Below are 22,837 nucleotides of genomic sequence, written 5' to 3'. Positions count from 1 at the left end.
CCTGGACTATTTATTTTGGACTTTTCATTTTACTTTGCAATTGTGTACATATACTGTTTATATATTCTTCATTTAATCATATGTATTTGTAAGAGCGCGGTCTGGTTAATTCCTATTCACCAAAAGGAAATACTACATTGTATCACTTGAGTGACAGCTCCGAGTCTGCTGGGGCTGCTGACATCACATCCAAGATGGCTGTGCACAGTGGCAATCTTAAGGCTTTATGGAAGTCTACACATCCAAGGAAAGCATGGCTGAAGGGGAGCATGTAACAGCCATTTTATTTAAAAAACATTATGTTATTTTTCAACAAGGGACACCTGGCCCCTTACTCCTTCTCTTCCCTAACATCCCCTTAATTATATTGCATACTGTAGATTTTGTATTTAGAAGACCTATTGTGGGGTTGATTCACTAAAACTGGAGAGCGAAAAATCTGAGGCAGCTGTGCATGGTAGCCAATCAACTTCTAACTTCATTTTGATCAATTAAAGCGAGAGTTCCACCTTAAGTACTCCTTGCCCCCGGACAGGCCACAATTGTGTGGCATGTAATTTTTTTGGGAGGGTACCTTGTTTTGAGTGGGACTCCCGGTCCCACTTCCTGCTTCTACCTTCTGGCCGCCTAGGTGACTCCTCCTCTCCCGAAAGATTGCCTGTCCACTCGGTGCGCACCCGTTCCAATGATGGCGCAGCTGAGAGGAGGGGGGAGAGAGTGGAGGCTTTGGGCAGCCACATTGCTGGACCATGGGAAAGGTGAGTGTCTGTTTAATAAAAGTCAGCTACACTTTGTTGTTTTTAACGTGGATGTAAACCCAATGTAATCCTTTCTAAACTACTGCTATAGGGGTTATCTGTAAAGATATACATGCCTCCTGCATGTATCTCTACCTGTCAAATGTCTCCCCTCTGTCTGTTATGAGACCCGAAAAGCTACATATTCTGTGGGTGGGTCTGTTGTCTTAGGTTGTGATGTCAGTAGACTCCCCGCCCACCTCTACGCTCCCCTTGTCAATATGCATTTTCTCCTGTGTATTTCTTACACTGAACTTCTGCTATGATCTCTAACATCCAGTGAAAAGACAGAAAAGTAATCACATGACTTCAGCATGCCCAATTATTCAGAGGTGTGGAACATCCAATCCTGGCAGAGCAGCAGAAGAAAGCAGTGGGAGGGAATTAAAAAAGAATCCATGTCTCTTAGGCTAGTGCACGAGATATGTAAATCACCTGTCACTCACAGCAAGGGGGAGGATTTGACAAAGTTTTTTTCTCAGAGCTGGATTAACTCTTTGTGGCAAAACTGGGCTCAAATGATAGGAAATCTTATACTCTACATTATGACATAAAAAAAAAAAAATATATATATATATATATATATATATATATATATATATATATATATATATATAATAATAATAATAATTCGGGTTTACATCCACTTTAAACTAATTTTGGAAGCTGATTGGTTTCTATATAGAGCTGCACAAGATTTTGTACTCTCCAGTTTTAGTAAATCAACCCCATTTTTTCTCTGTCCTGGAAACAAGGACGAAACCATAAAGTAAATTGAAAATTAGCTTTTCACTCACCCTAGTACATATAAAATTATATTGGATGCCCCAGCTAGACAGAGCAAATTTGAATCCAATGCTCTGTATTGTGTTGCTCTCCAGTGCATGCAGCTATTCTTGTAAGTGTGTTGATAAATATATCTACTGTTTCAATTTGGCTTCAGCAGTCAAAAAGTTACTGAAACCCCATGAGTTTGGGTTTCCTTGTCAGGGTATATACCATGCCTAAAATATATTAAATGCACATATAATGTTATGGGAAGGTTGTTGTTGAAATGAGTAACCTACTGACAGGGTGTCGTTAATACCAGCCCTGTGAGCTTTCCTATTGCTGGTGGTTAGCCAGCTGAACAGGTTCATGCACAGTTCAGTTTGCTAGGAAATAAGTCAAGTCAGAGATGTGGGCATTCTATTTCTAGTTGTGATTGTGAGGATCAAATCTATTTTTCAGAGCACCTTGCACAAGGATTAATCGACCTGTTTTCTACTCCTGAGATATGGCATGGTATCATAGGGTGGCTGCTATTTATGGCTATACACTCCCTGTCAGTGCTTTATTAAAACAGAAAATATGATAAAGAAAACCTGTCACAACCACACATTTCCTTTGCACCCCCTCCTCCCCATATTCTAAGCACCTAATATGAGCAATATAATTGAAAATAGCATTTAGGATTTATCCGTAACCAAACAGTAAGCTAAGGGGCATATTTATAATAAAAATATCTTTTCATCCAGAGGAACTGCTGGTACAATTGTTCTGGAATAATGAGGCAAAACCAACTGTTCTCCTATTTCTTCTAAGGGTAGTTTGGGTAAAACACTGCATTATGGCTACTAGATGGAACTGAGGAGCAGTATTTATTTCCTATAATCATCAGCGCCTTCTAGTGGCCATAATTCAGTATTTTCTCCAACTGCACTATATATATTATAAATGAACAACATTCAACCTGTGGAGGAAATAACCTGAAAACTTTGAATTTTGCCCCATTCTCACAGAACAAAAGGTAGTGCCAGCTTTGCTGGACGAAAAGCTAGGCAATTCTTCTTTCTTAAATACACCCCTAAGTCTGCATGCACTTACCTGCATTTTGGCACAGTCTGGGAAATCTCCCGGGGAGATGTGATGTTCTAGCTGTATTTTGGCATAAATAACAGGCAACTCTGCAATTAGCTGCTTCTTCTTGTTTCCTTTGCGAAAGACGGATGGCATTTCCCTTTTCAAGTAGCTGATAATATAAGCGTGAACCTGTAATAAGCAAAAAAAACCTCATAAACCTTTAAAACTATAGAACAAGACTTCCTTTTATGCAAACAGCTACTAACACCTACATTTTATAACATATATACATACACATACACATACATACACACATACACATACATACATATATACATACACACACACACACACACACACACATACACAGGGCCGTTTTTAAAGGCAGGGCAAAAGGGGCAGCTGCCATGGGCCCTGTCATTGTTGTGGGGCCCAAAGCAGCTGCCTCATACTTGCCAACTATCCTGGTTTAAATTCCCTTGCCCCTTGAGATTTTAGTCCTGTGCTGTGTCCCAATATCTCAGTGTGAAGTTCTGCTACTAATGCTGCCCAGCTCTTCCCTATTGTTGTGTACAGATGACTCATCTGCAGACCCCGTGTTTACATGTAAGTTACCGGCATTCATATGTAAATAGAGGCGGCCGGCGGCATTGATTTGTATGTCATGCCCCCCTGAGGTCATATCCACAGTAATCTCTAGCAACCAAGCAACAAGCAGAAATCATGTGCTGTAACCTCTAGCAACTAACCAGTGAGCTGTAATGTGTTCTGTAACCTCTAGCAACCAGTCAGTGAGCACTAATGATACACTGCAACCTCTGGCAACCAATCACAATAGCTGCCTGATCTGATTCAGTAATCTGATTTTGAGTCCAGCTGCTATTTATTGTATGTCTCAGAGCAGGTGGAGAGCGAAACTGCATGGGGAGGGCCAGAAAGGTTTTTCCCAGGGTCCAATCAATATTAAAGACGGCCCTATATGTATAATATATTCAGTGAATTCACTTTAATCAGAATTCTATGCCACGCAATGCAGTCAGATTTCAAAAGGGATCTTCACGCGCAGAGTGGATTCCAGTACTGATGCAGTGGGGTTTCTTCGTGTGAGAGAAACCAAGGGACATTGTAACGTTGTACTGTTGCAGAACATTGTGACTCTAATAGCCAAGGTTCTGGAAACCCCTTTTGTCCACCTGTGTTTAAGGAGAGGTAGAAATTCCTAAACATTGCAGAATCCTTGATGTTCGTTATACACTCACCGGCCACATTATTAGGTACACCTGTTCAATTGCTTGGTAACACAAACTGCTAATCAGCCAATCACATGGCAGCAACTCAATGCATTTAAGCATCTAGGATGTGGTGAAGGCAACTGGCTGAAAGTTCAATCCAAGCATCAGAATGGGGAAGAAGGGGATTTAAGGGTCTTTGAAGGTGGCATGGTTGTTGGTGCCACACGGGCTGGTCTGAGTATTTAAAAAACTGCTGATCTACTGGGATTTGCAAGCACAACCATCTCTAAAGTTTGCAGAGAATGGTCCGAAAAAAAGAAAATATCGTGTGGAGGAAAATGTGTGGCGGAAAATGCCTTGTTGATGTCAGAGGAGAATGGATAGAATGGTTTGAGATGATAGAAAAGCAACAATAACTAAAAAAAAAAAACACTCGTTACAACCAAGGTATACAGAATACCATCTTTGAACTGACAACACATCGAACCTTGTAGCAGATGGACTACAGCAGCAGAAGACCACGCCGGGTGCCACTCCTGTCAGCCAAGAACAGGAAACTGAGGCTACAATTCACACAGGCTCACCAAAATTGGACAATAGAAGATTGGAAAAACATTGCCTGGTCTGATGCGTCTCGATTCCACCTGCGACATTTAGATGGTAGGGTCAGAATTTGGCGTAAAACATGAAAGCATGGATCCATCCTGCCTTGTATCAATGGATCAGGCTGGTGGTGTAATGATGTGGGAATACTTTCTTGGCCCACTTTTGGCCCTTTAGTACCAATTGAGCATTGTTTAAACGGCACAGCCCACCTGAGTATTGTTGCTGACCATGTCCATCCCTTTATAACTACAGGGTGCCCATCTTCTGATGGCTTCTTCCAGCAGGATAATGCCATGTCAAAGTTCAAATCATCTCACCACTGGTTTCTTGAACAGGACAATGAGATCACTGTACTCCAATGGCCTCCACACTCACCAGATCTCAGTCCAATAGAGCACCTTTGGGATGTGGAGATTGGCATCATGGATGTGCAGCCAACAAATCTGCAGCAACTGCGTGATGCAGTCATCTCAATATGGACACCAAAATCCCTGAGGAATGTTTTTAACATGTTGAATCTATGCCACGAGGAATGAAGGCAGTTCTGAAGGCAAAAGGGGGTCCATCAAAAATCTTATACATCAAAGCGTCAACACCATGAAGTTCTTCACAGTTAATAAACAGATTCAAACTTGCTTTGAAAGTTTGAATCCGATTGGCAATTCATCAAGCGGATGGAAAGTTTTATACAGAACACATGGGTAACAGACCAATCCAAACCAATGTGAAATCTAGCATTGGATTAAGACGGAAAAAAAAAAAAAATCAGGCTGATTGAATTTAATAACTTTAGAGAAGTTGCAGTGTTTCCTAGATACCAATAATAGATCATTGATTGACTTTACTTATTCCCTGAAATTGCTCTTTAAGGCCCACCATAGAGGAAGCGAATTTCTCTCTCTTTCTTGCAACTATGTTTATTTTTTTTATTCCCCCATCAACACAGAGACTGCTAGTCTCTCGGCTGCCCCCGCCACCATCCTCGGTCAGGGAATCAGGAAGTGAAGCTTTGTGGCTTCACTGCCCAGTTCCCTAATGTGCATGCGCGAGTCGCGCTGCACGTCGTCACTGGTCCCAAAACACACAGTTCCCAGAACACAATTGGGGGGGGGGGGGGGGACATCTGCAGCTAGCCATTTCCAACTAGCTATTCTTGGAAGTGGGTGCAGATACCTGGATTATACAGGTATCTGCACCCCCCTCCCCCCTGAAAAGGTGCCAATTGGAGCACTGGAGGGGGGGGAATCCAATGAACGGAAGTTCCACTTCAGGGGGGGGGGCGCCACTTTAATGGGGGAATCCCTCCCACTGAAACATTGTGTTCTTCTGGTGGGGTGGCGGGGGAAGCTGCCCCCGACCGGAGAGCAAAGTTCTAGCAACTGCAAATCAAGCAATCAACTTGGGTACATTCAGCCTGCCCATAAATGGTTGGAATCTTGCTTGGTTCCTACTGAAATGGGTGAGATTCAAACTGTCTATGGCCGGTAGTAGTGCCCTCTTCCCAGCCCCAGCTTACTGATTGGACAGCGGAGGAGGAGCGACAAGTGATGGAGTCATTATGTTTTTTTGCCGGCACATTTACATGCTTAACTCCTGATTAGCTCCCTGTCCTGCCCCCTTTTTCTTTTAGCATGTGTGTTGCTGTATTGGGGGATAGCATAAATGATGGTACCAAGTCAAATTTGAGTACCGAAAAAGCTGAAGTTTAGATATGACAATTACATAGTTGCATTGCTCCAGCTTGGACCAATGTAAGCAAGTATGTGCCATACCCATGGAAGCTGGAAATCACTGTAGTAGGCACTGCTACTACAGTGATCTCCACTCGATTCCGTGCTGCATTGTGAACACAGAAAGTTGTTCACTTTGTATAAAGTATAACACTTTGCACTTTCTCAATGAATGCAACACATTCTTTAACCACTTGGGATCCGCGCTATTGCCAAATGACGGCATTAGCGCGGATCTACTTTTCCGGGACTACGTCTATTGACGTCGTCCCGGGTACGAGCGGCCTGCACGCGCCCTGAGGGGCGCGCGCGGCGCGCTCTGTGATCGGCGAGTCCGTGAGACTCGCCTGATCACCGATCCGTGTAAGGGGTCGATCCCGACCCCTTATCACGTGATCAGCTGTCAGCCAATGACAGCTGATCATGTGATAGAACGGAGCCGGTAATCGGCTATTATTCCTCCTCGCGCTGACAGCGCGAGGAGAGAAAAAAAAAGCCGATCACCGGCGGCCGTGATCGGGACATAAGTCCCGATCACGGCCAGCAATACAGCTGACCACCTGCCCCCTGCCAGTGCCCACCTGCCCACCGCAGTGCCATCCTGAATAAAAGTGCCCCCCATCAGTGCCACCCAGCAGTGCCCATAGTGCCCACAGTGCCACCCACAGTGCCATCCAGCAGTGCCACCCACAGTGCCCACAATGTGCCTCAAAGGTGCTGCACCCCAGTGCCCAGCAGTGCCACCTATCAGAGCCACCTATCAGTGCCCATCAGTCCCATCTATCAGTGGTACCTATCAGTGCCCATCCGTGCCACCCATCCGTGCCACTTATCCGTGCCACCCATCCATGCCATCTTATCTGTGCCCATCTTTGCCCATCAGTGCCGCCTTATCTGTGCCCATCGGTGCCGCCTTATCTGTGCCTATTAGTGCCGCCTTAACTATGCCTATCAGTGCCCACCAGTGCAGCCTATCAGTGCCCACCAATGCAGCCTATCAGTGCCCACCAATGCAGCCCATCAGTGCCCACCAATGCAGCCATCAGTGCCGCCTAATCAGCGCACTTCAATGAAGGAGAAAAATGACCCGTTTGCAAAATTTTATAACAAACTATTAAAACCTGATTTTTTTTTTTTTTTTTTTTTTGCATCTTTTTTTGTTTGTTTAGCAAAAAATTAAACTCCGAGCTGTAACTAAATACCACCAAAAGAAAGCTCTATTTGTGGGAAAAAAATGATAAAAATGTCATTTGGGTACAGTGTTGTATGCCCGCGCAATTGTCATTCAAAGTGCATCAGCGCTGAAAGCTGAAAATTGGTCTGGGACTGAGGGGAGTTTAAGTGCCCAGTAAGCAAGTGGTTAATTGGATTAGATGGAGAGGTGGGGCGGTAACATCACAATCTTTACCTTGTCCTTTCAGTGAATGCTTGAGAAAATGCAGAGCAGACGACCTTCTCTGCTCCATAAGCAGCAGAGCAGCCGTTTGGCACAGGAGCCTGAAACTAGTGAATATCACTGTAATAGCAGTGCCCACTACAGTGATATTCAGCTTCCATGGGTATTCTACAGATATGACACATACATACAGTAATTACATTGGCTAAGCTATGCAACTGTGCACCCAAGCTTCAGTTTTAACTAGTTGCATTAGCTTGGATACATTTAGTTGGGTCTTATGGCCTAGAGTTTCCAACACTGGAAGAAAGTAAGGTCATCAAAACATTGTATGACAGTCATTCCAGTCAGGCTATTTTGTTGGTTTGGGTAATTATCTTTTATTCCTGAAGTACTCTCACACATGCCTGTTTAGGTATTGCTTCTCCTCCTTATAAAGTAGCACTGGGATGGTTACCAAAGAAATTAAGATGCCCCCCCCCCTATTCCTTTTTCATCGGATAAACAGGAATGCTGTGTGACCATTCCTCTTGGGCCCAGAAACTTTGTTTGCAGATTTTGTGATACAGTTGGATAGTACATGCACGTTTGACCATTTCCTTAAGTCTAGCCTTACGATGACTACTTAGTATTCTGCAGATCTTTGTGAATAAAATGGTGTTCTACGTAATGGTTTATTTGCCTGGAACCCACTGAAGAAAAACAGTTAACCAAGTGGTGATCCCAAAAACAAAAAGCAAACACTCTGTGCATATTATAGACTATAAATGTTCCTTTTTGGGTCTCCAAACTTTGTAAACAAAGAACCAGTTTACTGTCCTTCAGACTTAAGGGGGGCAGACTGTGGCTAATGGGAGTAGAAATTGTCCTGCGTCAGTGGGAGTAAACAATGCATCTTTGGTATTAGGGGGAGAAATAGCATCCTGTTGGTGTCTGTGGGAGTAATAGTGTCCCATCATTGGTATCAGTGGGAGGAATAGTGCCCTATAGTTGGGGTCAGTGGGAGGAGTAGTGAATGCGGCCATCTACCCAGCCACCAGTGAGGCTCTTTTTCAAAAGGATTAATCCCTTGTGATAGATTTAACAAGATATTCAATTTTCACTGGTTAAAGAGGTGTCATGCTGACACCGAGCCAAGGAACAGTGGTAAACTGAAAGAGGGAAGCATTCAGATGGCATAATTACCCTGAAAATTTGCTGGCACCAGAGGAAGTATATATTCAGAAAAGGATTGAAATATTGATCGATTTGTTAAAACTCCTTGAAACATTAAGTGCTACTGAAGGGCAATGCCCTTTCTCCTCCTTTTTGGCACAGACGTTCCCCATAAAGCCTTTTGATGGGGCTAGGGGATCATTTGGAACAAAGATCATTTTGAAAGTTGGCGAATATTAAATAACAAGGTTCTACAAAAGCTCCAGAAGAAGCCACATTTGTGGTGAAACATGTAGAGGCAATCACACTTTTGTACCTTTTTTTTGATATGGCCCGAATTTTATAAAAATTGTTTTATTTTATCTTTGTAATAAAATTTCTAGATTTTGTGTCAATTTTGCTTTTGATTGCTTTTTCTGCACCTTAAAACTCCAATCCTTTGCTCTCTGGGTATACATTATTGTCATATTTAAAAAGGAGGTGGTGCATTTATTAGAGTCTCCCAGCTCCAATACGAATTTGATAAACTAGAGTAGTCATCATTGGTGTCAGTTGGAGAAATAGTGCCCCATTATTGGTATCAGTAGAAGAAATAGTGTCCCATCATTGGTATCAGTAGAAGAAATAGTGTCCCATCATTGGTATCAGTGGGAGAAATATAGAGACCTGTAGTTTGTGTCAGTAGAAAAAAAATATTGCTCCATTGTTGATGTCAAAAACAGGAATTATGCCGCATTTTTGGCATCAGTGAGAGGAAATTTTCCCCAAGGGCCAGACAAAAGTGAGCAAAGGGCCACATCCGGCCCCTGGACTGCAGTTTGGAGACCACTGTATTATATGGTGGAGGCACCTGTTAGTAGGAGGCTGCAACCTAATTAGCTGTGAAGGTCTTTATCATTGCAGTTGCCTCCCACGTCACTGTTTGTGGTCTTTATTCTTTTCATGGAAAGACATAACACTTGGCACAGACAAGACCAAGAATAAACTGTGCGGCTAGTACATGTAGTGGCTCTTCTCTGTCCACGTCACTATCCGTCTGTCAGCATCCTGTGCTCTTCCTGCCGAGGAAGCCTGAAGCATTCTCTTGAGTTGGCAGCGAGTACCAAAGACCATAATATTAATAAAGAGAATGGTAGGAAGGCCAAGAGGGAGGGAGCGTGGGACATCTAACACTTCAAGGGGACAGGATGACCGAAAAGCTCTGAGCTTCCTCTGGGACTGACACCATTAGTGACACAGACACACTTATCTCTTTCAGATGTGACAGGAACCATCAGATCCAAGATAAGATAGCACTCTCCCCAGCCACTGCCAGTTCTGCATATTTAGCTCCCATATTACAAGCACTATGCCCTTCTACCGTTTTCTCAGCGATTGCACTTCATATAGGCTTATGTGCTGCCATTTCATCAAAACCAAACCATTCTGGTTTCCTAAAACATTACTATTGACAGGTCCATTTTTTTCTGGCATAGTTAAAGACACTTCCCTTCATTAAAGCACAGGTTAACTTTTAGCAACATTGTCTTTTTAAAGTTTTTCCTCTTGTTTCTCACCCTGCTCAGAAGACATTCACTGTATCGTTCTGTTTGGCACTGCACAGTCTTGCAAAACAAAAAAGTCCCAGTTGGGCCCTATCCTTACTCCAGATGGTGACAAACCAGCCATAAGCATGAATTAGGCTGCATCACTTGGGTAGTAAGTGCAGGGCCAGGCAGGGACATTTTTTTGTAGAAAAGTTGTGCAGCACTAGACAGGGCTTTACAGTGAAGATCTCCTGAGTGGGGCTAAAAGTATGCATTTACCATGTGTGTTACGATGTGTGGAGGGGGAAGCTTTAAGGGACAACTTTACTAAAATGAAGGTTCCAGTAAGTTTCCACATGCATACAGAGCTGAAACTAGGCTTACATTGGGAGTGCGTGGGGAGGTGCAGTGTGGTGTGGTGGCAGTAAACACCCAGAGTCCAGTTGCAGAAATAGAACTTTTATTAAAGATATGGTTCATAACAAGTCAGGCGGGATAGCACCCAATGGGGAGCACTTACAGAATGTAACATCGATGTGCAGAAGAGCAGATGTGCCGACAGCATCTGTCTTGAGGGGTGGAATGCGGCGTGGCCAGTCTGTGCCCAATTGGGGAGACTTGCAGGAAGGATAGTGTGCCCCTATCCTTTCCCTAATGCTATTCACTGTCCCTGACAGATGGGTGACCTGTCCTCACACCACCCACATGTGAAATGTGTGCCAAGTTCCGAAGCCAGGGTCTTAAATAGGCTCTGCCTAACCCAAGATGGCTACCAGAGCACCCAACCAGCTTCTCCAGTGGCCCAGGAAAACGTAGAAGAACCATGTTCCACTTGACTTCCTTTCTCTCTGCAATGCCGCTGCAGTTGAGCACCACCTGCAGTGGATAATGTAGACCACACCTGCCTACAAGTGTTTGCTGTTTATCATAGTGGGCATTGCAGGAAGAGGGTTCCTAATGCCCCTTTAGGAGGCAGAGAGCTCAGGATAGGAATCACCAGTGTGGTAATGTTTTGTAAACCTTTAAAACAACAACCAGGAGGTGGTGCAGTGACACGGAGTCTGTAAATCTTCAGGCTGTAATAGTTGTCATCTTCCTTGTGACACACACACACACAGCAGGGATGGGTGGATCATATGAGTATGCACATTACTTTACAAATCTCTTGGCAACTGAAACAGTCCCTTATTGTTCCATAGTAACAGTATGCTTTTCAACTGTGTGCTTGTCTTTTACATTGGAGATGTCCTTTAGGCTGCATTCACACTAAAGCGTTTTAAATCGCAGGCAGATTTGCCACAGATCTGCCCGCGATTTGACAGCACCGAGTTCAGAATGACAAAATGCGGGGTTCGCATTCGAGACGCCATTCACTTGAATAACGCCTAAAATCACGGTGCCGCGTGCTAAATCATGCTCCAATCGCAGCAATCAGCATCACGGGAACGCATGTCACCCAAACATAGTTCAGGAGCTACTCGAATCTATGTCCTGTGTTTTGTTATTCACACCTCGGCGCTGTCAAATCATGGGTAGATTTGTGGCAAATCTGCCTGCGATTCAAAATGCTGTAGTGTGACTGCAGCCTAATAACAAAGTACTTCTTCAAGTAAGGAAGAGTCACAACTTTGAGGTACATCCCATATTATGTAGGGAAATCTATACAGCTTCCCTGCTCTGATTTATTGCTGTGCGTCTTGTCCCGTTCTGTACTGGACAAAACTTAAGTCATAAATTCTGCATTTCTTTCCTGCACTTTAAGTCACGCACAATCCTATGACCTGTATAAGACCCCAAACACAATTTTCAAAGATCTTTAAATCCCTGAACCTCAAGACAAATGTGTCTAACACAAATAGATTGAATATATCCTGAACATATCCTGAACCTCTAAACATGTATGAGATATAAATAGTTCAAGTACGGGGACCAACATATCATAACTAAAAGACACTGTAAACCAAGAATTCATAGCACAAGTGTGATAATAAGTTCAAACGAACAAAAGTTCACAGCAGCAGATATCGTAGAAACTTACATCTAATTCCATTCTATTCTCCAGCCCTTTGTTCATGCAACCCATCCACGCTACTTTCAGTAATTGGGGACTACAGGAAACGGGGTGCCTTGGCGGGGCCTGCATCTTGCGTATGTATTTGCATTTTGCAAATGCGTTCTACTAAACCCCTGTACTTAAACGCAGATTGTTAAAAAGGTAAATTCGGCTGGTCGCTGGCTGGTTGGCAAGTTTGAGCTTGGAGACCTCTTTATTTGTTTGACATATGTTGCCCTTCCGGTGCTCCTTGCTCCTGCGGTTTCTTTTCCTTTTCTAGTACAAGTTTTAACTAGAAGAGTCAAACGCACAAATACAATAGCCGTGTGTATTTGACTTCATAGTTCAGGGTTTTAAGATTTGTCCTTGAAAAAGTTCTTGAGGTTGACCACCTGCTATAAAACCTGTATGTTTTTTCCTGCAAGTTCGATCAATATTATATCCCCTCCTATATATTGAAGAAACAAAAACAAAAAGATTTGGCTGGAAGTCCACTTCAAAAGTGGAATTCAAGCCAAACTATTTTTGGTTTTGTTTTGAATAGAGGAGGGAAGGAATAGAACCTGTGTCAGGTTTTCTCTGCCATCTGTGCCTGTACTGGAGAGATTTCCCCTCATGCCTTGGTAAAGGGACATGCTAGAGGGGATCGCTACCCAACTGGTTTGAAAGAAAGTATAAGCTTGCCCAGTCCATTTAACTCTAATGCCCTGTACGCACGTTTGGAAATTCAGACGGAAAAGGTCCGATCAGATTATATTGTCGGAACATCCGGTCGTGTGTGGGTTCTAGCGGACTTTTTCCGTCGGAAATTCCAACGAAAAAAATTTGAGAGCAGGATCTAAAATGTTCTGCCAAAAATACGATCAAACTTTTTGTGTTTGTTTGTAGAGAATTCCGATCGGACAAAGTGCCATGCATGCTCAGATCAAATTACGAGACCAAAGCTATTGGCTACTAGCCTCTACGTAGTCCCGTCGTACGCAACGAACTTCACCACATTCCGAACGATCGGATTTTCTGACAACTTTGTCCGACCGTGTGTATGCAACACCAGTTTTGTACAAAATCCGTCTGAAAAAATTTGATGGATTTTGTGGTCAGAATGTTCGACCGTGTGTACAAGGCGTTAGACCTCATGCTTACTGGATGTTTTTGCAGATGCTTCTAGGGCGTCTACTGTTTTTTTTTCATGCCTCTATACTCCCCTGCATGTTTGCCTATTTGTTAATGCACAAACTGGCTTTTAGTAGCGTTTAATGGCAGGAAAAAAAAAAACCCCACTGCCGATGCTTCCAGAAGCAGCAGTCTTGGCAGACAAAAAAATAAATAAAAATGCATGTTACTGCTAGGAATGTTTAGTGCTTGAGCGTTAATTAATTTCAATGACCAGAATACATTATTATTCTGGCCAAGGAAATTAATTAATGTTCAAGCGCTTGACGCATGTAAATGTGCCTAAAAGCTTTACACGCGTCAGGTTTTTTTTCTGCCAAAACGCTGCTGCTATGAGAAAAGGCTTTTAGAGAGAATTTGCAAGATGTTCTGTGTGCATGAGGCCTAAACGTTTTTATCCATTAATATTATTATGGCTGTAAAGTGGACCTGAACTCAAACAGTGAAGATTTGCTATGTTATTGGGAATATCTAGAAATGTTAATTGTGCCTAAAGCCAGCCATAGACTGTTCAAAACCATGTATGGGCAGGCTGAATGTACCCAAGTTGATTGATCGATCAACTTGGGTACAACCAGCCTATTGAATTTGACATGCTATTAAAGCGGAGTTCCATGCACGAATCCTGTTGAGCATTCTGAGTACCTGTGTGTCTCCCAGAAGACAGTGGGGGGGGGGGGGGGGGGGCGCAGAGGAGGTGCCAGACATGGCTTAGATCGCCACGCATACTGTGGCAATCTTTCATCAGAAGTGGAAGTGGGGGCAAATACCAGTATTAGACAGGTATCCCTTCTCCTGAAAAGGTGCCAAAATGGAATTTCCGCTGCCAGGATCCCCCCCCCCCCTCCGGTGTCACATTTGTCACCTCTCAGGGGAAGGGGGATACCTGCCCAATACTGGTATTTGCCCCCACTTCTGGTGAAAGATTGCCACAGTATGCACGGCGATCTAAGCCATGTCCGGCCCCTCCTCTGTTCCCCCCCCCCCCCCTCTGTCTTCTGGGAGACACACAGGTACTCAGAATGCGCAGCACGACTCGCACATGCACAGTAGGGAACCCTTTACTGAAGATGCCAGCGCCTCCCCCCGGTAGCCAAGGGGGCTTCGGGTGAGGACATCGCGGGTGCCCTGGACAGGTAAGTGTCCTTATTTTAAAAGTCAGCAGCTGCAGTATTTGTAGCTGCTGACTTTATTTATTTTTTCAATCGGCGGAACACTGCTTTAATGCTAGCAGCTGTTATAGCCACTAGCAATAATCACGGTGTTCTCCTGGCAGAGACGGCTTACCCCACAGTTTTTTTTCCCCCTGCAACATTTCCTAAACATCTTATTGAAAAACAAAGCACTTCCTGGTATGTGAGGGTGACTTATAGCTACAGATTCATAGCTGTATATCTACAGTAAGATTCTAAAGCACTTGCTGTCTCAGGATATCTGGAGTCAGATTCGGTGATGTCACTATCGTGCTGCTCACTTTTCTTTTTACTGGAGGCTCTGACGTGAGGAAGCAAAGCTCTGCCTCTACCAAGATGGCTGCCTCCACACAGAGACACAGTGCAGAACAAGGCATGTTAAATCAATAATGGGGGAAAGATCAACTGAAGGGAGACCACAGTCAGTACTGGTGACTAGTTATTTGTCCTCTGCCTGTCTTTTTGTGGGCACATCTTCCTGGGTTCAGTTCCATTTTAAGTTATTATGTGTAGCGGCCATAACCCTTGATGGGGCGGCCTTGACTTTTGGGCTTACCGGTTACCTCCGCTTGGCTTGTTCTTCCACGTCTAGGTGTTGCCAGGGTTAGTACCCAACAACTGTGGACGCTGACAACATAAAAGTCCTTTAGAAAGGTTTTTATTTGCAGGGGTAACATCCAACAAACACAGTCTCATATGGGAACAGAGGGCAAGGGTGAAGAAACTCAGGCACCTTGAACTGCTAATCTTTAGAAAGTCTCTCATACAACCCGCAGAGTAGCCACTCGCAGCTGGGTACTTCAAAGCTGAACAATTCTCTAGCAAGAGATTATGGCAGTCAGCACTTTAATTCAGAACTTGCAAAGTCTCTGACCTTGAATAAATTTGCAACTGAAAGTGAACAAGAACCTTTCCTCTGTACCTGGAACATTCTCCGTCTCCTTGGCAGTGCTGGAAAAAGCGTGGATTCGTTAGTGTCCTTCACAACCCAGCAACCAGGCACTTCTTGGGATGCCAGCTTGTTGGCCCTCCTCCGAAGAGTCCTCCCCCGGTCACTTTCACGAGCTGCGGTGCCCCTCCAAGTTGAGAGCACACCCGGACGCCTTGATTCCTCCCTCAGTTACTGAGCCAGCCGGTTCCGAGACTCGGGAACAGATGGATCCTTACCCCAGACCATGAGGGTATAATGGGGCTAGTCAAACAGATCATGTTGCGGAGCGGCACATGCTCCCATTGACCGGGACCCCTCGCGAGGCTACCCCGGTCTAGACTCAGGAACAGGCAGCTCTGGCCTCACGAACGAACCCCGAAACACATCAACATCTTAATTACCCTTCCCCAGACTCCTCAGCGGGGCCAGACGCACCCAGTGATTGGTTCCGGGAAACGCCGATACCTAAAGCGTCCAACCAGGCCTGGTTCTGAGCCTGTCATGTGCACCCACTGTACACATGACCAGGCAGAAACCTAATACAGCCCAGTCAAACCTACACAATCAGCACTCAGAACCCCTTTACTGTTCTGAGGAGAAATGTAATTTGTACATAGCGGACACCTTGTCTAAAGTGTTGCCGCTACACATGTATTAAAATAGTTAACATGGAAACCAAGTATTTGCACTTTAAAGCCCAACTACAGTAACAGAGATTTTTTGTAATTTCTGGCGTCCAAGTAAACCTTTTTTAAAAAGTTGTATGGCACTGATCGCTGCACTGTGGATTAAAATCTATACTTTACCCCAGACAGGACAGCTCCTGTGGGTCTCAATAGCATCATTTAGCTGCGTACTCTATGAACCATTCACAAAATACGGCTATTAACATTATAGGATGGCCTGCATCATTATGGTCATCTTGCTATGGATATGGCAGCTGCATACCAGCGATGTTGGCAATATTAATTAAACAAATTACTTATTTTATTTTTCTTTTGGTTTTCTTTACATTAATCTGTCTTGGTGCCAATGAATACAAAAAAAATAATAATAGAATTTAAAGTATTTGCTTTTGACTAGATTAGAAAAAGAGGTTTCTAAAAACAATTTGCAGCTTTTTCAGATACCTGGCTTACAGAACTGAGGGGGGGTTAAGATGTTGAATTTTGATGGTGATGCAAAATTAAACTGGCAACAAGAGTGTCCTCCTGTGTTTGACCTCCCATCTCTAAAAAGGCATAAACACCTTCATGCATAGGTGATGAAGAAATATTTCAGTAGTAATATCAACATCTGCACACCCACCTGTCATTTGTTGTCTATGACAAGCATTAGAACTGCCAAAGTAGTTGAAAAAGTGACATTTATGCCGCGTACACGATCAGACTATCCAGCGGACTTAGTCTGGCGAACAAACTGCCAGACTTTCCGAACGAGCGGACCTGCCCACACACAATTGGACTTTTCCGGCATACTAGGTCCAAAGAGGGAAGAAGAGATGGCGGCGGCCTCGGCAACTGAAGACCGGGCCACCACTAGTAAAAGAGCTAAAAGGAAGAAAGCGGAGGCCCGTCAAGAAGAACCTAAGAGGTTCTTGCAGTCCGGACAATTTTTGAGTCAAAACTACTTTTCTAAGTCCGCCACACATGGGCGGATTGTCCGGCGGAAGTTCGCCGGATAGTTTGATCATGTGTACGCGGAATTAGGCAGACTTAGCAGGTTTTCTAAACTTTGATCCTCCCCTTTCGTGGACACCACATGATAAACGCATTGGTTGTGTGTCCAACACGGGAGTGGAAAGCATTTCATGGAAAAAATAAGTAAATCTGTTTTTTTAATTTTTTTCTTTAATTGTCAATTGGGTGGATTGCACTAATAGTGCAACAAATGGCAGTCATATATGCAATTTGGAAAAACAAATTTAAAATATAAAAAAAAAGAGAAAAACATTGATGTATACATCAGCCAAAGAGCCAATCTTCATTTTACCCTGAAAAAAAAAAATTACAGTGGAGATGATTTCTTGCTATCGGCACATCTCTATTAATATGTTCTAATTCTGATCCAATGCTAGTTTTTGTGCCATATTTGTGTATTTGTCTGTAAAGAATATGAAATATGTATGGCATTACTTCATATACAGTAACTGTAAAAGACAGTGGTGGGCTTTTACATCCAGGTCCTACATGAAGTATTTTCACAGATGTCCGTGCACCAGGATTATATACACCTCCCTCCTCTTGGTGAGGAAATCCCATGCTTAGTGCTCATTAACAGGACAAAGCAGGGGGACACGTTAGAAGGTGACAGGAAGAGATAAGGAGGTCCTAATGTTTCCAGGCTGTCTCTGGAGCAATCGCTCAGCTTCCCAATGTAATCAGAAAGACGTGTACCTACAATGTTCCCCCACCCCTCTACCAACATAACAAGACTAAATAATTGTTACTCTCCAAAGTAAGGCCAACTCCACAGGGGTTTCTGCAACAATTTACAAACAATATTCCAAATAAATAATCCAATAGGTAAACATACAGAGTCCAGGTGGAGATAAGCCTAATGGAAAATTAAACAATTGAGGAGCAGAGAGAGCCAAGACGGAATGAGAATAGAGACTTTTGTTGAAGTATGGTTAAAGGCTGGAATGAGAGTACAGGAGGATTGATAACAGGTTAATGGCTCCCTGGGCCTCAATTGTTTTTCCAGAAAAGGCTGGAGAACAGTATCTTTCAGTGTGGTATAGCGGTAGTAAACCCGCACATTTTTTTTTTTTTTTTTTTTTTAAACCTGCAAAGCAAAAGGCATAATGAGCTAGTATGCACCGCATACTAGCTCATTATGAAATACTTACCTTAGAACGAGGCCCCGACATCTGGCCCGATCCACGCCGAGGGAGCTGACATGCTCCCTCGGCGTTTCTTCCGGGTATCGCGGCTCCGGCGCTGTGAGTGGCCGGAGCCGCGATATCGTCACTCCCGCGCATGCGCGCGGGAGATTTCAGTCCGGCCGCTGCCGGATTTTGACGGCGAGAAACCCCCTGTGCGCATGCGCCGCTGCAGTCAGCGGCGCATACCGAGGGGAATATCTCCTAAACCGTACAGGTTTAGGAGATATTTTTTTTACCTACAGGTAAGCCTTATTATAGGCTTTCCTGTAGGTAAAAGTTAAAAATGTGGGTATACAACCACTTTAACTTTATTTATAGAGTTTGTAAACCCTGACTATGAGCTTCACTTATTTATTAGTCTGTTTAATATACTATAGCAGTATATACTGTACATAGGGCCCTGTAGTGCCATGCAAAGTATGTCAGTGGTCTGTATAAAAATTGCAAGGAAAGCTTTGACAATCACTAGAGAAGAGAGATCAGGAGACAGAGAATGAAAGGGTCACTTGGGGTGGATGAAGAATAACTGGTAATGGGAGTTCAGCAGTCAATAGTGAGAGAAGATAAGAAAGGAGTCACTAAAAGGGGTAGATCAAAAGTCACTAGTGTAAGATCTGGTTAGGAGAGAACATTCGTCACTAAAAAGTCAGGGATCACATATGATCAGAATTCGCTGGTGGATGGGGATCAGTAGTCCCTGGACATCAGGAATGAACAGGAACAGATGAGGGAAGATCAAGAGTCACTGGTCAGGAGAGGTTATGAATCACTGGTAAAGGGAAGATTAGAAGTCACAGATGAGGGAAGATCATGAATCACTGGTGTAAAAAAATTAGAAGTCACTGGTAAGATATTAGGAGTTACTAGAGGAGGGGAGATCAGAAGTCACTGGTGAAGCCATGAGGAGTTTCCCCAAGGAGGGTAGATGAACTGGGTGGAAGAGAACAAGATTCACAAGAGAGAGGAGTCCAGGAGTCACAGATGAGGGCAGATCAGGGGAGATTATAAATCACAAGAGAAAAGATCAGAATTACTGGTGATGGTAGATCAGGAGTCACTGTTGAAGGAAGATCAGCAGCAGTGAGGGGAAATCAGAAGTCACGTTGAAGAAAGATCAGGGGTCATTGGTGAGATCGAATCAGAAGCCACTGATCAGGGGAGATTATAAACCACTAGCGAGAGAAGATCAGGAATGAAAGAGGGAAGACCAAAACTATTGGTGATTTTTTATTTTTTTTGAAAGCCTGTGGTATGCAAAACACACTCAAAAACTTCACCCGGTGCATAAAAAATGTGCACACACAAAGAGTGACACAAAAAAGTGCAGACGGGTACACAAGCCCTCTAAATGCCCCCCCCCCCCCCCACCACGTAGGGAGCAGCTGGTATTCCCTCCCGAAAAACTGTCTAGGGCTAGAACTACCCCAATCCAGGCCAGATGGTCAGGTACTTGACCCTCTGGATCAGACCAGTGACAGCACCCATCCTCACCAGGAGCATCCTTCCAGACGGCTCAGACACAACCATGCATCGGCCCCCAGTTTACTGTCGGGCGGCACGACGTGGCCCCTACCAAAACCGTCCTTCCGGATGCTAATTACGCCATCGGAGAGTGCTGACCAAACCCTCTCTATTAGGGATGGAACAGCGCCTCCTTTGGCAACTGATAAGAACAGATACTACACTTGATCTTAGCCAAAAGGCAGAGTTATTGGTAATGGTAGATCAGGAGTTGCTAGTAAAAGAAGATCAGCAGCAGCTGGTGAGGGGAAATCATAAGTCCCTTGGGAAGGGAGATCAGAAGTCATTAGTGAGAGGGAGAAATCGGGAGTAACTGATCAGGCAAGATAAAAAATAAAAAAATAAAATCACTAAAGAGAGAAGATCGGGAAACACAGATGAGGGATTTACCAGAATTACTGACGACGGTAGATCAGGAGTCACTGGTGAAGGAAGATCAGCAGCAGCTAGTAAAGGGAAAATCAGATGTCGCTAGTGAAGGGAGATCAAGAGTCATTGGTGATGAAGATCAGGAGTCAGTAGTCAGGAGAGGTGAGGAATAACTTAAAGGGTAGATCAGAAGTCACAAATGAGGTAAGATGAAAGCATGTGAAAAAAAAAGATTACACTGGTATGAAAATATCAGAAGTCACTGATGAAGAAAGATCAGTAGGCACTGGTAGCAGGAGACCAAGAGTTAAGCTTGCCATACACATACAGTATAACAGGAAAAAATTTAACAGATTCCTCTATCCATGTGTAGCGGATGACGTTTTGGACAAACTGTCATACGCATGTAAATTTAGTTTTTGCCTCAGAACAGTAGGGGTTCTGAGGATTAATTACGTAGGTTGGCCTTGACATAAGTCTGGTCGGGCTGTGTTGGAAGTTCTGCCTGGTCATGTGAGCAGTGAGGTGCACATGACAGGCCAGAACCAGGCCTGGTTGGACGCTTTGAGTATCAACCTTCTCTGAACCAATCAGTGGGAGTGCCGGGCCCCGCTGGGGAGTCTGGGAAGGGGTTATTAAGATGTGTGAGTCACGTGTTTAGGGAGAGGAGTTTGTGAGACCCGTGTGGTCTGTTCTGGTTCCAGGACCGGGGTAGCCCCGTGAGGGGTCCCAGTCACAGGGTGTTTGACATCCCGCAACATGTTCCTGTTAGAGGCCCTTAATAGACCCGTCTGGTCTGGGGTAGGGATCCATCTGTTCCCGAGTGTCGGACCCTGCTGGTCCGAGGCGCAGTAACTGAGGGAGGATTCAAGGTGTCCGGGTGTGCTTTCGGCTTGGAGAGGCACCACAGCTCATGGAAGTGATGGGGGGAGGACTCTTCAGAGGAGGGCCGGCAAGTGGCATCCTGGGAAGTGCCTGGTTACTGAGTTGGGAAGGACATTGACAAATTCACATTTTTCCAGTACCATTGAGGAGACAGAGAACGTTCCAGGTACTGAGGAAAAGGTTCCGGTTCACCACTAGTTACAACTTGTACACGTTCATAGGATTGCTTCAAGTTTTGAGTCAACGTGCTGACTGCTAGTGATGGACGAACGTTTCGCCCGGCGGTCGTTTCGCGGCGAATTTCCGACATTCGCGGTCCGCACGTTCGAACGCCTTTTTCCGTCGTTCGCCGCGGCGGACTTACGTGTTTAATGTATACAAGAACTTTAACCTTTGGTGACACGTTTATCATGTGATACAGGACAGCCAATTGAGACATGACAGCACATGGACACTTGTACATTCCCCCTAACCTATAAATACACCCGATCCGGTGGCCATTTTACATTCTTTCTTCTGTTACGATAGGGACAGGTTCCTGTGTGGAGTAGGGAGAGATAAACCACTAGCTATTTGGTACACAAAAGTTCTTTTCAGGACTGGTATAGGTGTTAGGTGTTGATAGGTTTGCTGTGCTGCTGATTCTTGCAGCAGCCTGAGTGTCTTTTGTTAGTTTAGAGAAAGGGAAAGGACGGTGTATGCTACAGGGACAGCCAGATTAGTCTTTCATCATCATCATCATCATCATCATCATTAGCTGTTACTATCAAGGTCCACAAAAGAGCTGTTCCAGTAACCACTAATCGTTCTCTTTTTTTGCCAATTTGTATAGGGACAGGAAGGAAGCAGTGTTGTCAGGCAGTGAGGGTAATTTTAAAGACTTGCTGTTATTATTAGTTCCACAAAGGTTCTTTTCAGGACTGGTATCAGTGGTACAGTAATAGGCTTGTACATGTATAATATTCTTTCTTCCAAATATAGAAAGGATATTATACTTGACTGCTGCCCTTCTGCTGCAGTCTGCTAAACATTCACAACTCACTTGTTCCACAAAAGTTCTTATAAGGACTGGTAACTTGGTATAGGGTGCTACGGTACATAGGCTTGAGTGCGGTACAGTCTGCTGTTCTGTAAGGACCGCTATCGGTCCACAATAGATAGGGTTGACGTGCACCACTGCTGACCGCTGCCCTATACTGCAGCAGTCCTTCAGCGGTATAGGGACTGACGTACAGTCTGCTAATCACTAACACACAACCTGCTTGTTCCACAAAAGTTCTTATAAGGACTGGTAACTTGGTATAGGGTGCTACGGTACATAGGCTTGAGTGCGGTACAGTCTGCTGTTCTGTAAGGACCGCTATCGGTCCACAATAGATAGGGTTGACGTGCACCACTGCTGACCGCTGCCCTATACTGCAGCAGTCCTTCAGCGGTATAGGGACTGACGTACAGTCTGCTAAACACTAATACACAACCTGCTTGGTCCACAAAAGTTCTTATAAGGACTGGTAACTTGGTATAGGGTGCTACGGTACATA

General features: G+C 44.2%; 2 protein-coding genes and 1 pseudogene across 2 annotated transcripts in view; 1 reads left to right on the top strand and 2 right to left on the bottom strand.

The window, feature by feature from the left end:
• LOC143982295 (calpain-2 catalytic subunit-like) overlaps window positions 1–22,837 on the top strand; it is a 260,340-nt gene that overhangs the window by 36,712 nt on the left and 200,791 nt on the right. The window lies entirely within an intron of this gene.
• EHD2 (EH domain containing 2) overlaps window positions 1–22,837 on the bottom strand; it is an 85,456-nt gene that overhangs the window by 5,070 nt on the left and 57,549 nt on the right. Inside the window, exon 4 of the mRNA XM_077480913.1 lies at window positions 2,664–2,828. Within this exon, the coding sequence (XP_077337039.1) occupies window positions 2,664–2,828 (165 nt within the window). The remainder of the gene's footprint in view (window positions 1–2,663; window positions 2,829–22,837) is intronic.
• LOC143989563 (U2 spliceosomal RNA) lies at window positions 20,129–20,233 on the bottom strand (annotated as a pseudogene).

Source organism: Lithobates pipiens, unplaced genomic scaffold (assembly GCF_037356315.1).
Source record: "Lithobates pipiens isolate NorthernLeopardFrog02 unplaced genomic scaffold, aLitPip1_a1.2 Scaffold_1, whole genome shotgun sequence".
Taxonomy (NCBI): domain Eukaryota; kingdom Metazoa; phylum Chordata; class Amphibia; order Anura; family Ranidae; genus Lithobates; species Lithobates pipiens.
Note: the sequence above shows the minus strand (reverse complement) of the source record. Positions and strands in the feature narration are given on the sequence as shown.